Raw genomic sequence first — 17,300 nt, 5'->3', positions numbered from 1 at the left:
CACGATGAGATGCCCTAGGGGAGCTCATCCCCTTGCACCACATCGATTCAGTTGTTCCCCAAGGTTAGGGTGGGGAGCAGTGCTGTGTTTCTATCTCTTATTCTTGGCTTAGTATATGATTTCAGGTTGTGTTTGTGCATTTGGTGGGGCTACTGTGTTAAAAAACACGGGGAAAAGCCCGTTCAGATGAAGAAAGAGAAGTTTCCCAGAATCCCAAGTTACCTGTTTTGCCTATGCCCTCCTCCAACTTTGGGATCATCATGACCGGGAGCTGACTCTGCCCCTCAGCCCTTTGAAAAAGGTATTTTTCCCGCCGATTTTTTAAAAACGTCTAGCCCGCGACCCGTACGATGCAGAAAGTTGAGAGTGGTCTCAAAATGACCCCAATCCACGACTCTCTGTGCACAAGAATTTTCAGAACGATAGCTTAACCCCCCCCCAGTTATCCCCGATTCTTTCCCTCAATGCAATCCTATGGGCGAAAAGCCGAAAACGCAGTTTGAGCCGCGCGGTTGACCCGATTTTCACAAAAATATAGCCCGCGACCCAGACAATGCAGAGAGGTGAGAGTGGTCTCAAAATGACCCCCATCCACGACTCTCTGTGCACAAGAATTTCCAGAACGATAGCTTAAACCCCCCCCCAGTTATCCCCGATTCTTTCCCTCAATGCAATCCTATGGGCGAAAAGCCGAAAACGCAGTTTGAGCCGCGCGGTTGACCCGATTTTCACAAAAATATAGCCCGCGACCCAGACAACGCAGAGAGGTGAGAGTGGTCTCAAAATGACCCCCATCCACGACTCTCTGTGCACAAGAATTTCCAGAACGATAGCTTCAAAAACAACGTAGTTATGCGCGATTATTTGCCGCAATGCAATCCTATGGCGAAATGTTTTCAAGATGGCGACCGGAGCGCTCCGCCTGAACTCGGAGCTCCGAAAAATGGGCGCTTCTCTTCGCCTTGCTTCTAGGGGGTCCGCGGTCCGCTCCTACTCCGCCTCTGGGTAAGGCGGAGCAGGCCAATCCGCTACTGCTTCTACGCTCCTAATCGGAGCGGAGCACATCCCTACTAAAAATAGTAATAATTGGCAGACAGATAGACAGGAACATAGTAACTCAAAAAATAAAATGTTCCCCAACAAGTGACCAGTATTTGTGTTATGGTATCTAGCACAACTCAACAGGAGGGGTGTATCTTCCTGGAGGCAGAGACGCATAACTAACACTGGAATATCCATTAATAAATGCTCCAGTCTGTTTCCATGAACTGTCATTCCGTCTAGTATGTTCTTTCCTGCTACATCCTGAAACAAAATCAAATGCTCTTTTTCAGGGCCGGCATCACCTGCTGGCATCTTTGGTCAACTTCCAGGAAACCAGCCTCCCGGCAGGGCCCGCTACTCATGGCTCTCTCATTAAACATGTTCTGGTCTGGCTCTCCAAGCATTATTAGGTGTCTAGGGCCAGATCTACACTACTGCTTTAAAGCGCTTTATAACAGTTTTATAGTGCTTTAAAGCAGTTAAAGCGCTTTATAACTGTTATAAAGCGCTTTAAAGCAGTAGTGTAGATCAGGTTTCCATCTAGCCATTTCCAACAATGCCCTGACTGAGCATTGTTTGAGGGCATTGTGGGATATTTTTAAAAGTTTAAACAGTGACAAGAACCAGTTGCCCAGGGCTGGTTGAGGCATTGCTGAGGCATCCAAGCCCAATGAAAGTAGAGAGCACCTACCTTAGGACACAATTCCCAAGGTAGGGTGACCATATGAAAAAGAGGACAGGGCTCCTTTATCTTTAACAGTTGCATAGAAAAGGGAATTTCAGCAAGTGTCATTTGTATATATGGAGAACCTGGTGAAATTCCCTCTTCATCACAACAGTTAAAGCTGCAGGTGCCCTGCCCTCTTTTAAATCTGGTCACTCTATATAGCTCCTGCAGCTTTAACTGTTGTGATGAAGAGGGAATTTCACCAGGTTCTCCATATATACAAATGACACCTGCTGAAATTCCTTTTTCTATGCAACAGTTAAAGATACAGGAGCCCTGCCCTCATAGAATCATAGAATCATAGAATAGCAGAGTTGGAAGGGGCCTACAAGGCCATTGAGTCCAACCCCCTGCTCAATGCAGGAATCCACCCTAAAGCATCCCCGACAGATGCTTGTCCACCTTTTCATATGGTCACCATACCCAAGGTCTCTTCAAAACTGGAGCTGACACTGTTTATTTTCTTTCTAATAGACTTACTAGGAATAATGGCCACACAGAACCACAAGAAATGAGTGCTCCATTAAAACCACAGAACTACCAGAAGAAAAAATGCATCTGACATGAGTCACATAAAACTCCAGAAACATTTTTTTTAACATGGATATATGTAGCAACCTAGTATCTTAGAGTAGAATCTCATGCATGCCTAGTCAAAGGTAAATGCCACTGATTTTGGTGGGATTTACTAAATGTGTACAAGTTTGCAGACTTATAGTAATAGTTCTGGAATAGAAGGACTATTGAGGAAGCAATTAGTACAAATCTGGATTAGAATAGTCAGCATATATATTAGGATAACCAGCAACCTATTTGGCAGTCACTGAAAACACTAAAATATTATGTCAGTGTAGATTTAATACCACAAGTCTCATCTGCTCTAATATGTGGATTAGTTCTCTGGCACATACAAAGGCTATCTCTGATGGCTTTGTGCCAGCAAAATGTTCTTGTATGCAAGGGAAACTCTATGCTATTTCCATCTAGAAGAATTAGCTGATGGCATGATGTTACTCAGAGCGAACAAAAAAAAGGAAAATCCATATTTTTGCCCATTATTGTGCAACATTCTTTCTCTACTCATTCTTTGCCCAGGCTATTTCAGATCATCAAGAGAGGATATTGTTTTGAAATAGCAACAACAGCAACAATACATTTCATATGAGCAAAATACCAAAAAAAAAAAAAAAAGATTGAGTGACTGGTTGATCATATGCCAATCTAGTTTGCCATTTGATTTTATAAGGAAAGAGAGAGAAAAACCTAGGCCATACATTGCTTATCGGCAAAGGCATATGGAAAAGCAAGAACTGGTGATAGCTATGTAACGTATGTTTCTTGAGAATAGATTATAGCATCAGTTACACTTAAAGGGAAGGGATGTGCATTATGATGATGATGATGATGATGATGATGATGTCCATAATGTACATATTTATCTCCTCTGTGGGCCAATATTGGGGCATCCATATATGTTTATACAGTTTTATTTTAACTGCTAAATTCTGGCTTTTTGCAAACTATTTTCCTGTGCTTACATCTTGCATAAATGTGCCAGTATTTTGCTGAGTTAGCATCTGAGATCCTATTTATATTATGATTTGAGTGCCAAGTGATTCAACTGGCTCAGTTTTCAAGCTTAGTTTTGAAACTACAGTTCAAAAGGTGTGTTTTTATCCCATCTCTGCTTCTTAATCCCACTTTCCCATAACCTATCATCACTATATAATGCTTATTAACTTGACAATTTGCTGGCAACCAAAGGGGCAAAAGCATACTTTCTCCTTTCAAATTAAACTCCCAATTATTTATTCACTAACATGGGCGTCCACAGGAATATTTCCAGGGATGGGGTGGGGTGAGGGCAAAGCTGCAGCGCACAGCAGTTTATGGCTGTAATTCACACATGCAGTGTGCACATCGCAACAACAAACCTGTGCGCTTTCCTTATTTCTGTGTTAGATTGCTTAGATTCCATGAAATTTAGAAGCTTACACAGAGCAGCACAAGTCCCTTGGAATTGAACAACACTGATGCAGAAGAGTTTTATATTCAAGAAGCATCATAAACTCCAACAAAACTTTTTTTTTGGAGTGAGGATTAAAAACATACCACACACCTAGGAGATATAGGGGGGAATGCACAAAGACGGTACAGCTGTCTTAAGAATATCATATTGGATATTTTTATGGCATCACTGCTCTTACCATAACATTGACAACTTCACGGCTGGAAAGATTTCCTTCAACTTGGAAACATAGGTGAGCACTCTCTAGAGCAGTCTTCCCCTCCAGGTTTTTTAGACTATAGCTCCCTGCATTCCTGACCATTGGCTGGGGCTGTTGGGGAATGCATAGCTTGAATTCAGAACCGCAGCAATGTTCTTTCAGGATTGCGTATTTTTCCTGAAACTGCACGTTTTGTGCATGTTGAACTTAAAAAAAAAAACCCTTGATAGCATCAGAGAACAGATCCATCATTTCTGGTAGATCTAGTGACTATGCAGTGACAAGGCCTTAAGGTACCATGACTACTAAATTCGGACAGGTGTGAATTTTGAAGAACAACTGAGTTTTGCTTTGCATAATGATTTGAAATGGTGAAATTAGGCAAAATGCATCCCTTCTATATTCCTAGCTATGGCACAGATGTGCTTTAAAATGGAAAAAATCACTCTGTGTCCCAAGACTAACCCTGGATAGTGAAATTAGTTTCTGGTCCATGCAATTTTCATAACTGGATAAATAACTCAAACTCAAGCAGTTTGAGTGTCTTGCTTCTTCACACATCAGTGCTTCCATCACAGGTCCTCAAAGATCCCCCATTTGTGAGGTCATTCTAAGATACTGCTGCATCTAAAGAGAACACAGAATAGGCTTCCAGCAGGATCATCATGTATAGCCATGCATTCTGGGAAATGGAGGTACATGCCGTGCTTTGCAACTTCTTATGGGCAAAACGAATCCCTTATTCCTGCATTTCATTCTAGTATTAAACTGGGACAAATGGGCATAGTTTTCATGTCTATGCATACTAAACGGTTATTTAAGGACTTTTAAGTGTTTCTTTTATACTCACAATATTTTCCGAGCAAGCTTCCAATGGACAAGAAAAATCATAATGAGAAAGTATGGACAGGATGTTGCTGAACAACCTGTACCGCACCCAGTACACACTAAATGACCTTCAGGCTTACAGAATAAGCACTTTGCATATGGAGTAAGCAAACTTAACAAGTTTTTAATTCTGAAAAAACAGAAGAAAAAGCTTACTACACTTGAAGACGTGAACCAAGACGTGAGCCACAGCTAGACCTAAGGTTTATCCTGGGATCATCCAGGGTTCGCCCCTGCCTGAGCACTGGATCCCCTGTGTGTCACCTAGATGAACAGGTTTGACCCCTGGACGATCCAGGGATAAACCTTAGGTCTAGCTATGGCCTAACTTTTAACATCTTTAACTCCAATAGCAGTACTGGTGAGTTTTTTTCATTATATGAGGAGAAAATTAACTATTCAAGCTTTCTTATGCTTTTAACTTTTTCCAAAGCCCACTTCTTCTATGTAGCCTTTGGCTTAAACTCCAGTGATGGGGAAACAGTTCAAAATATGAATCCCCCGCTTCAAAAAGCATTGATTTGAGTTGGTCCAAGAGTTCTTGGATTTTGGCTGTGGATATATATTCCACACTGTACCCTGCATTCAGAAGTACTTACAGCAGTCCTGTTCCAAAGGGGCTCATAATCTAAGTTAAGTGTGGCTGCCTATGAAAGTGGTGAGGGTGTAAGGCCTCTTATGAATTGCCAAAAAAAAAAAGAGGACAAAAGCGAACATAGTATTGAGTGTGTGTGTGTGTTCTAAATGTGCACTCAATGTGTGCAAATTTACAAATAATTTCTTCCATTTAAATAGAAGTACAATACATCTCGCCATAGTGGGAACACTGAAACCAGGGAGCTGTCTATACACGCTCAAAGCTCCGTGGTAACTGCGAATCTGCACTGCATCAGTTATATGATGCAGTCACAGATTCGCAGCCACCGTGGGGCTTTTCCACAAAGCTGCGCAGTAAAAAAAAAGTCAGGGACTTTGTTGTTGGGAGCGAGGTCACCCTGGCTCTTCTGCCGTTTGACTTTGCTCTGTGGCCAAACCAGGAGGTGGTTGTGGCAGAAGGCAACCAGCGATTGGTCACTGGAAGCCAGAAAGAGGGGGAGTGGGAGTGGCTTCAGTACCCAGATGACCGCTGGAAATCCTGTGCTCCCCCTTGGTGTGGCGATTACCCGACACAACCTGTGGGGGTTGGGGGGAATGCGGTGCCAACTCAGTGCTGTGAAGACAGTCCCCATGTGACCTCTGTGGTTGCTCAGTGTCCTCAACTTCCCCCCATGGGGATTTTTGTCCAGATGCTCACTGCTGATGGTGAATTTTGAGGTCCCAGCTCTATCTTTTTCAGGCTCTTTCTTTATCTTTAAACTGATTCAGACTGGACAGTCCTTCCAAAAGAGGACAGTTTCAAACAGAGGACTGTACTCTTTAGAGTTGGACACATGGCCACCCTAGGGTCAAACCTAGAGATTCCATAGTAGTGTGAAAGTGGAAGCAGGACTGCCCTTTCCCAATGTCTACACATTGAATAAGATCAGGGCAGGCAGACTCCATGAGCTTTCCGGCGTAGGCTTTCCCTAAGCAGACAGTCCACACTGTGGCCAGATCTACACCAAGCAGGATATTGCACTATGAAAGTGATATGAAACCAGTATATAAGGGGCAGGAGCCACACTACTGCTTTATAATGGTATTGAAGTGCACTGACAATTGTTGGGGCCCATGACACATGCCACGTACCACTTTCATAGTGCTAGATCTTGCTTGGTGTAGCTCCTGCCTCTTATATACCGCGTTCATATCACTTTCATAGTGCTATATCCTGCTTGGTGTAGATCTGGCTGTGGATGTCCAGGGGGTCAGAGCCAGGTGAATCCCCAATGCCAGAGATGGCACCAGCACTGCAACCCACTCCTGGTAATCATATATTGCCCACTTCATATGATTCATTCATGAAGTCTTGCTTCTGTAGCAGAATCAATACGTTAGACTACATGTTGTGCCAAATCATTACAATCCCATCATAGTAATGCTATATCCCTCTTGCACGTTTTTACCTCATAGAGCACACAATGACATTTGTTGTGATATTTATACAACACAGACGCCAACTCGCACCCACCACGGGCTTTCCCCCTGAAACTGCGCACTGAAAAAGTCAGTGATTTACCATGACTTTTTGCTTTACCCCAAGGTCACCACCGTCTGTCAGTAGTGACCTCACTTCGCATTGAGGCTGGGGGCGTTCCGGGGGCAGATCAAGGCCCATGATGGGTCAGGGGGATGTGCAGGAAGACCAGGCAGAGGGCAGGGTGTGGGCCTATGAGCTGAGTGGCCGCCAGCACTGCCAGGAAATCCAGAGCTTTCTCCTGTCATGGGGATTTGCCACTCCCACCCTGCAGCTGCTATGCCACGGAGTTTTGAAGGACTGAGCGGCAAAGCGACACTGTCAAGGCACCTCCTATGAAAGCGGTATATGGAATGTGTAATGTGCCCCAGCAGTTATCAGTGCATTTCAATCAGTGCTATAAAGCAGTAGTATAGATCTAGTCTAGGCAGGGTTGTTGAAACTCTTTCAGGCCGAGGAATGAATACGCAGGGGTGAGGGCAAAAGGGGTGAAAGGACTCGCATATTATTGCTTAAAGCTCTTACTGCCAGTAGCTAAACCTTAGGAAAGGCATCTCAAGCTTTTAGAATGGGGGGAAAGGTGCAAAAGATGGGAAGTCACCAAATGATTGGTGGGCAGAGGAAAAAGTGATGGATCCAGGGTAAGGGTGTGTGGCCATCAGAGAAGCCCCAGAGGGCTAGATTTGGCTCATAGATCTGTGATTCAGTTCTCCTGCCTAAAGAATTCTTCACGGTCCCATGTATGATTTCCAAATGTTACAGGGTACGTGCATGAGCAGATTCCCACAACTTGCGACTCCTCTCCTTGCGTTACTGTAACCATACATACAATCACATCAAAGTTCCTTTTCGGATGAGGAGAATTTTGAAAACATTCCTGATTGGGACAGATAATTAATCTTAGTGCCAAACAACCTTTCCTTATGATTAAACTATTGTAGGAAAGCACTTCGCTTCAGAATAAACACACTTTTTAAAAATAAATAAAATAAACATATGGCAACCTTTCTACCAGATTTACCCCCTCCCTTAAAATATAAAAATGGAACTGAAGAGGGTGTGTGTGATAATATTACCTTGTTGAATAATGTCTGTAATCACTGCAAGATAGACTTCTGGATCTTGATCAGTGGTAATCAACTGATTGTTCTGGTCTATACTAAGTATCTGGTAGATAATGGCTGAATTCTCAATCCCACAAAGCAAAATAACCACCCTTTCAGGAGGCTGAAGAATCTTGTTCAGAAAATGTCTTTTCCTTAGATTCAGGCTGTTTAGTAGCCCACAGGATAATATCAAAAGTTTACATCTGTAAGAGCACAGAGATTGCAGTTCCACGGGCTGAATGGATACAGCTTCCAGGTCGCAAAGCAAGATTCTGTCTTCTAATATAACATGCATGAGAACCGATTTTAAATACAATGCCCATTCCAATGCATCTTCTTCATAGATAACAATAATACTCTGTGTGTTTTCTGAAAGAAAGAAAAGAGATTTAAACATAATTGTCACTTTCTATCAGTGGTTAACTTCTGGGCTGTTCAGCTGACACGCTAAACCATGGTTATAAGCTGCTAACCCTTTCGCAGGAAATGGTGATGAGAGTGTTTAAACTGTGTTTATGTTGCCACCATGGTTAGAAATGGTTCACACAACACATTAAGCCATGGTTCACATGACACACTAAGCCATAATGTTTAGCTCAAACCGCTTAACCACCATGGCTTTGTTAAATTTAGTGGGTCTGTTCAGACAACACATTAAGGCATGGTTAGGCTGCTAACACTTTTTTTCTTTTCTTTTTTAGCAAATTGTTAGTGAGCATGTTTAAACCATGATTATGTAGCCACCCTGGTTAGGAATGGTTTAGATGACAAGCTAAGCCATAATGTTGGCTTGAAATGCTTACCACCATGGCTTAGCATGTCTCCTGAAATTAATTAAGGAATGGTTCACCTCACACATGCTAAATTCCTATGCTAATTCCATGAAGGAATTAGTGTGAAAGACACATATGCATTGTTATGTTTGTATATGGTCTAATTTGGTCATCCCCAATAATGAACCCTAGAAAATACTGGCTGTTCTCATATTGGACCAATGTATATCATATATTGCAATGGGTAGATTGCTATTTTCAGGCTACAGGATGAGCTCTACTTCTGAAATAATGCTGGAGCCGTTAACCACATACTTAAATTATTTGAGCTTTTTTACATGAGGCTGTTAATCCATTGTATCTACTTTTGATTTCATCACAGAATTGAGATATGAGCACTTCACAATAGTGCTGTTTAAAAACAGAAGCAAAACTGTAGGGTCATGACACTGTGTAAAGACTCCGTAAACAACCATGAGTAGGGTATGATGAGCGCTTCTTGAATTCAGTCCTCAGGATGAATATAAAGAAACACTGGAGGGTGAAGGCGTGTTAATGTCAAACAGCTGAGAGAGAGAGAGAGAGAGAGAGAGAGAGGAGGGAGGGAAGGAGGGCTGGTGTCAAGGGTAGGTATGATTGGGGCACCTGCCAAGGGCCCTCACCCCACTAGGGGCCCACTGACAAGAGCCCCCTGGACTTCCTCTTCCATTGCAACCTGCTTGTCCACTCACCTCTTGCTCTGGCCCAGTGTCATGATCAGACCTTTCCTCTTGGTGTGGGGGAAGGAGTTTCAGGTTATCAATCAGAATCAGATTCTGAAGCTGAAGAAACAGGACTAGAAAGTCCCAGCTTACACAGGAAGTGGGGGAGGTGATTCTCTCAGGCTCTTCACCCACCAGGTATGAACCTTTACTGGACCTTATCAGTGGAAATGTTAACAACTCAGAGTCTGTGGGAAATCAGGAAACCTCAGAGAGGGAACGGACTTCAGAGTTGACTGATCCCAGTGTGCACTGTATGTTCAAACAGGCAGAGCTAAAAGTAAGTGAGAGGTGTTCAGCTTGGCTAGCGTCTTGCCAAAGGCTTCTCCAAAGGAATCCTCCTTGAAATGAAAGGGTCTCAGGGAAAATACCTTCCCTTTGGTTGAAAGGACAATTGTCTCTTTTAGTTAGCCAAGTTTAGCCTAGAGGGAAGTTCCTAGTGTTTAACCTCTCTTCAGCTGTGAAGAGATGTTTATTGGCTGAATAAAGCTTTGCAGATTACTTGGCAGACCTCTTTATTATCTCGCACAACTGCAGAAGGTCTTGGAGACAAGACACCCAAACAATGATGGTGGTGACAAGGAGGAGCAGTAGATGCCATTGTGTTAGAAACCTTAGAAACTACTTGCCATTTAGGAAGGAGGCAGAAGTATCCCAAAATTGTCTGCATTCCCAGAGTTTATTCATTAGCAATATGAAGCTTACTCCAGAAATCTCTATGCTTACAAGCCTCACTTCCTTCCTGCTAGATACCTTTATAGCAGTGGGCTTCAGAACTGAAGCCCATCTATTACCATGGCATCATTGAAAACTGATGGAAGGCTTAAACCAAACATTCACAACTGGAGCTGAAAACGAGCACTACAGTCCCAGTTAACCCCGGATTTCTTCTCTACACTGTGTTTATCTTGGATTGTTTTGTGTCCCCTTTGTATAGGTCTACTTTGTATATATAAATGTTAAAAGTATCATACTCAATGAAAGCAGACAGGCTTAGCACTTATTTATTTTGAGCCAGGCTGCATTGTGTGGAAGTAAAATGAAATGACATGTAAAGTGTAATTGCACCTGTGACATGGCTACTGTAGAGAATAAGATCCTATTAGCTGCCCTAGGTCTATTGATCATTAACAATGTGTTGCAAGACAGAATATGACACAACAATGCATATAGGTAGTCCAATCGCTCCAGGCTTATTTCTGCAGGAAGCATAATAGAAATATGTTCCAACAGCAATTGTCACACGGAACCACAGCTGGAGACAAGAGAGAAAGCAGCTTAGAGACATGTTTTCCGGGCTTTTTTTAAAAAATGACATGAAATGCATACTGCTCCTGGCTATAATAGTGGGATTTTACTGGGGGGAAGGTGGGCTTTTGCTAATTTTGAGGCCTCTATTTCAGATTCATGCCACATTATTAACAGTAACTGTAATGTAGGTGGATTGAATTTGATGCGTTATCCACCCTTGACTCAGTTCTGAGTTTATCTTGGGGGAAAGAAACTATTATCAGTATGCTAGTTATGAGAGCGATCCTATGACCCCTAGACAGCATCGGTGAGGGGGAGGGAATGCTAGGATAGTTCGGATTCCTGGATCCAAGGATGGAGACAGCACTCTGACCTCAGAACCAGGAGTCTGAGCTCCCCTCCTCCTCCCCCTTGCAGCTGGCATGGAGAGAACCACACCAGCTTGCAAAAGCAACCTTGGAGAGGAAGGAAAGGGGGCAGTTCTGTGGGTAGGCAGGGGTCTGGAGAAGTGGGGATATGAGCTCCCCACAGCCCTTCCCAAGTCCCTTCCCTTCTAGAAGAGCTCTAGCTAGATGGGCAAAACTGCCCATCTAGCTAAAAGGCTGAACTGGAGGAATACAGAGGCAAAGATTACCTCCACGATCCTTTCACTTTGCATAGGATTCCCATCAGCTTCAAGGTTCAGCGGCTGATGGATATTTGGATAGGATTGCGCCTATCGCTTTCTTGATACTAAGCAATTATTTCACTAAGATTATTCTCACTCATAGGCCTTCATTAGGGTGTGCACTCAGGGATTTTATTTTAAGGTGAACATTTATTGAATACTCTGTCATAAAGGACATTATTTTTTATTCATTCATTATTAAACACTGTAGACACTGATGCCCTACTCTGTGTTTGGCTTACATGACCATGGGAGGGCCATTGCAGGTGAAAGGAAGGTGGGGCTTTGTGGTAACATTGGCCAGAGGAGGGGCTTATGAAGCAATATTAGTCTTCGAAGTCCTCCTCGTGGTCTCTTTGAAGAGGTGCTCCCAGCAGAGAAGGGGTTACACTCTCCCTGAAAGACTGGGTTCACAGCTTAGAGGCGCTCCTGGATCCATTGCTCCAAATGACAGTTCAGATAGATGTGACGACCAGGAGTGCCTACTATCAGCTTCAGCTAATACGCCAGGTGCGCCCTTTCTTAGAGTTAGAAGACCTAAAGACGGTAGTGCACACACTGGTAACTTTGAGGCTTGACTTCTACAATGTGCTGTACATAGGGCTACCTTTGTGCCTAGTCCAGAAACTTCAACTAGTTCAAAATATGGCAGCCAGGTTGGTCACCAGTACACCTAGGGGTGGCCATATTATATCACCAGCTTTTAAATCACTTCACTGGCTGCCAGTTAGTTTCCAGACAAAGTATAGCTTAGGCTATTGGGCGGTATAAAAATGTAATAAGTAAATAAAATAAATAAAGTGTTGGTTATTACCTTTAAAGCCCTACATGGTTTGGGTCCAAGTTACCTGCGGGATCACCTTCTCCTGAACAATCCGCCCCACACACTCAGGTCCTCTGGGAACAATTTACTTCAGTCAGCAAAAACTAAGCTGACAACTGTTACCCAGAGGACCTTTTGCTACTCCCAGACTGTGGAATGGCCTGCTGGGAGAGATTCACCAACTTAACAGTCTTCCTTATTTAAGAAAGTCATAAAGACTGATCTCTTCTGGCAGGCCTACCCAGTTGAATTTTAAGATGCCTTTTAATAATGTATTAGCTTTATATGTTTTTAATCAATTTTATGTATTTTATGGTGCTTTGTATTTTTGTTGTTCCCCGCTTCAATCCAAAGGGAGAGGTGGGTAAGAAATTATTATTATTATTATTATTATTATTATTATTATTATTATTTGACAGGTTGTCACACAGAGGAGGACAAGGATCTCCTCTCCATCATTCCAGAGTACAGGGCATGGAATAATGGGTTCAAGTTACAGGAAGCCAGATTCCGGCTGGATATCAGGAAAAACTTCCCGACTGTTAGAGGAGTATGACAATGGAACCAGTTACTCAGGGAGGTTGTGGGCTCTTCCACACTAGAGCATTCAAGATGCACCTGGGCAGCCATCTATCAGGTATGCTTTAAGCTGGATTCCTGCATTGAAGAGGGGGTTGAACTCGATGGCCTTATAGGCCCCATCCAACTCTACTATTCTATGATCTAAGAGAGAAGAATATATATCTATATAAATAAAAATGAAAAAGACTGTTTGTTACTGTCGTTATATCTCCGAAAGTTCTTCACCGATTGCTTTGAAATTTTGACACAGCGTTGCGTTCGAATACGCGAGCGTTGTTATGTAACTATGTTCTCTATGGGGTCAAAGGTTTGTCTTAAAATCGAAGAAATAGGCCTCCTCAAAACCAGTCCTGCTGATCATTGTGACATCACCAATCAGTAGGCCAATCCGCTGCCTCTGCCTCCTCTCCTATTTGCATGTACTCTCGCAATTGGCTGAGTGAATATAGATGTCACACCTGTGACAGTTACACGTTCTGAAGAAAGGTAACTGCCAGGAGTTTCCAGTAACCTCCTCACCGTAAAAACATGCTTTTATATCTGAAAGTTCTTCACCAATTGCTTTGAAATTTTGACACAGTGTTGCGTTCGAATACGCGAGCGTTGTTATGTAACTATGTTCTCTATGGGGTCAAAGGTTTGTCTTAAAATTGAAGAAATAGGCCTCCTCAAAACCAGTCCTGCTGATCATTGTGACATCACCAACCAGTAGGCCAATCCGCTGCCTCTGCCTCCTCTCCTATTTGCATGTACTCTCGCAATTGGCTGAGTGAATATAGATGTCACACCTGTGACAGTTACACGTTCTGAAGAAAGGTAACTGCCAGGAATTTCCAGTAACCTCCTCACCGTAAAAAAAAACTTTTTTAAAAACCAAACAAACTGCTTTACTTCATCCAAATAATGCCTCGCAGAAGATCACACTTAGGTCGTCGTACTCGCGGAGCGGAAGCACTGCGACGAGAAATTGCAAATCAGACTCAGGAAGAACGGGCTTCAGCAAATGAGAAAAAAAGGGAAAAAAATGGCTCAAATACATGCCAAGGAATCAACCAAGCAACGTTCAGCCAGACTTGAGGATGCACGGTTGCGAGCACGGCAATCGCGTACTACAGCTACAGATCTGCTTTGTTCTCAACATAATGAACGCGAAAGGCTGAGAGGGGCTGAAAGACGTCAACGAGAAACAGCACATCAGCGTCAAACACGACTCCGTGGTAAACAATCACACGATTACAATCGCCTTGCATTCCGGTACAACCCAGCTGATGATTATAGTTTGAGGCGGCATGTTCTCATTGGCACTATGACTGAAGTGTGTCCTTATTGCAAGGCTCTTAAATTTAATGGAGAAACAAAAGGAATGTGTTGTGCTGCTGGAAAAATTAAACTGCCTCAACTTGGAGAACCACCAGAGCCATTACAAACTTTGCTTGCCGGATATACCGCTGATTCAAAGCATTTCCTATCTAACATCAGGAAATACAACTCATGCTTCCAAATGACCTCGTTCGGCGCAGAAATCATCACAGCTCCATTTATGCCAACTTTCAAAGTCAAAGGACAAATTTATCATAAAGCCGGCTCCTTCCTTCCGTTTCAAGATAGTCAACATAAATTCCTACAAATGTATTTCATTGGTGATGGCAATGATGAATTGAATGCACGCTGCGGAATTTATACCGGCATAAAAAGGTCTGTCGTTTCAAAACTGCAACAGCTACTTCACGAAAAAAACAATTTAGTACATTTGTTCAAAACAGCAATTGACATGATGCCATCTGATACACACAAGATTGTTATTCATGGTGACAAAACGCCTGCTGGAGAACATGTGCGAAGATTCAATGCTCCAACTATAGACGAAGTGGCAATTGTTATAGTCGGAGATCAATCTTGACAGGACCTTTCAAAGGTGAAGATGTCCTCATTCCTCGCATTCCTATGATTCCAACAGATATGCCATTTCAATTTAAGAGATTGCAATTCCCAAATCGATTGGCGTGTGCAATCACCATCAACAAAGCTCAGGGCCAATCTTTAGAATTGTGCGGTTTAGATCTAGACACAGATTGCTTCTCACATGGACAATTATATGTTGCGTGTTCTAGAGTTGGCAAACCAGACAATCTCTATATCTACACAGACAATGGAACAACTAAAAATATTGCATATCCACAAGCATTGTGAAATTAAACATATTAGAAACATCCGCTTTGTCTTTTCTTTCTTTTCAATTTAACCACACTGAGCCACAGCTTATATATATATATATATATATATATATATATATATATATATATTCCAGTTCTAGTAGGATTCATAATATTTTTATTTATGCATAAAACTGGAGGGTGAGATTGGGGATTAAAATGAATATTTATTGCATTCTACCTAGATCAAAGGCATATATGATGTATGAATTTAATTTAATGTGCAATACAACGATCATATTTCAGTTTTCTGCATGGCTTTTTGATTTTGAGAAAGAATGAGATAGAGGCAGTATTTCTTTGTAATGCTGGTTGAGAAATGTTTATGGATCCGAATGTCAGAGAACTAGTGCTATTAAATTATGTAAAGTGGCATCTGAGTTTCAGGTAGGGTATTAAGTGGGCTTGTTTGGCACTATGCATAATTCTGGTTTGACTTGTGTGTCATTTTACTTTTGTGGTGATGATTTTGTTGTTGACTAGGAAGGCAAGAGCTGCATTTGATACAATGTGTCAATGGGAAGATCCAAAGTATAATCCACTTTTGGAGTTTTCAAAATTTGGGAGTCATATTTCATGGGAACAAGGTCTAGGTCAATGATCTTCAACTGATGGGTCACAAGATCAGTCCAGATGGGTCATGGCAAAGCTGATTGATGATTTGTTGTGAAATAGTGAAAGTGGGTCCCATGTTGCAGGCTGGGAGTCCGAGCTAGAATCTACACTTCTGCTTTAAAATGGTTTATAACAGTAGTGATAACTCTTGGGGCCCAGGACACACTCCCTGTACAGTTTTCAACCCATTTTGAAAGTGTCATATCCTGCTTGGTGTAGATCTGGCCTGAGGTAGATTCTGGGTCTGGACCAGTTGAAGACCACTGCTCTAGGTGATAGAAATAAGAAGTCTAGACCAGTGGTTCCCAAACTTTTTCAGGTAACCGCCCCCTTGGTTCCACAAACTCATGCCCAGTGCCCCCTACCTTACACTATAAAAATCATTATTCAGAATAGCGGTTTTCAACGACCCACCAAGGAAGATAATAACAATAAAATTCAAAACAGTAACAATTAATTGAATACTTTATTCAAAATCCAGTTGGTGTGCCCTGCCATGCTGGCTGCAAACAGAGGCGTTCGCTCTCTTTTCCCTCCCCCCCTCCCTCGGCAAGCCTGGGCGGGTGCTTCCCATTTAGAGGGGATTCTAGGAGTTGAAGGACTTTTTTCTGTCTAAACATGCATAAAATTAGGGGTGTGCACGGACCCCCCGCTCCGCTTCACTTGCAGATCCGCCATTTTTCGGAGCGGGTCGCTCCGCCCCGCCCCCGCTCCGCCCACTTCCGCTCCGCTCCGCTCGGAGCTCCGGATCCGGATCCGGAGCTCCGTTTTTGCCCCCCCATAGGGTTGCATTGAAAGCTAAAAAAGTAAACAACTTTTTTTCCGTTGAAGTTAGAAACCTCACGTTTGGCACCATGACACCTCATGGGCGTATACACACACACGCCAAGTTTCAAGGCAATCCCATCATCCCCTGATTTTTGGCGAATTTTTGAAAATCGGGCACCCCATTCACACCCCTTGGGATAGCTCCGTCAATTTGCATGTTAGAAACCTCAAACTCGGCACCAGGGCAGCTTATCCATGTGTCCACATGCACGCCAAGTTGCAAGCAAATCCCATCATCCCCTGATTTTTGGCGCGGCTCTACCCTCTAACGCACCTCCCATAACCCTAATTCACACCCCTTTAGATAGCTCCGTCAATTTGCACGTTAGAAACCTCAAACTCAGCACCATGATAGCTTATCCACGTGTCCACATGCACGCCAAGTTTCAAGGCAATCCCATCATCCCCTGATTTTTGGGGAATTTATGAAAATCGGGCACCCCATTCACACCCCTTGGGATAGCTCCGTCAATTTGCATGTTAGAAACCTCAAACTCGGCACCAGGGCAGCTTATCCATGTGTCCACATGCACGCCAAGTTGCAAGCAAATCCCATCATCCCCTGATTTTTGGCATGGCTTAACTCACCCCAAATTGTCCCATTCTACAACTACGTCAATTTGCACGTTAGAAACCTCAAACTCAGCACCATGATAGCTTATCCACGTGTCCACATGC

General features: G+C 42.9%; 1 protein-coding gene across 1 annotated transcript in view; it reads right to left on the bottom strand.

Annotated features, from left to right (window-relative positions):
• Nucleotides 1-17,300, bottom strand: part of BANK1 (B cell scaffold protein with ankyrin repeats 1) — a 220,885-nt gene that overhangs the window by 171,503 nt on the left and 32,082 nt on the right. The window contains exon 2 of the mRNA XM_063135924.1: nucleotides 8,080-8,478. Within this exon, the coding sequence (XP_062991994.1) occupies nucleotides 8,080-8,478 (399 nt within the window). The remainder of the gene's footprint in view (nucleotides 1-8,079; nucleotides 8,479-17,300) is intronic.

The sequence above is a fragment of the Elgaria multicarinata genome, chromosome 10 (assembly GCF_023053635.1).
Source record: "Elgaria multicarinata webbii isolate HBS135686 ecotype San Diego chromosome 10, rElgMul1.1.pri, whole genome shotgun sequence".
NCBI lineage: Eukaryota > Metazoa > Chordata > Lepidosauria > Squamata > Anguidae > Elgaria > Elgaria multicarinata.
The sequence above is the reverse complement of the archived record's forward strand: the minus strand, read 5'-3'. Positions and strand labels throughout refer to the sequence as shown.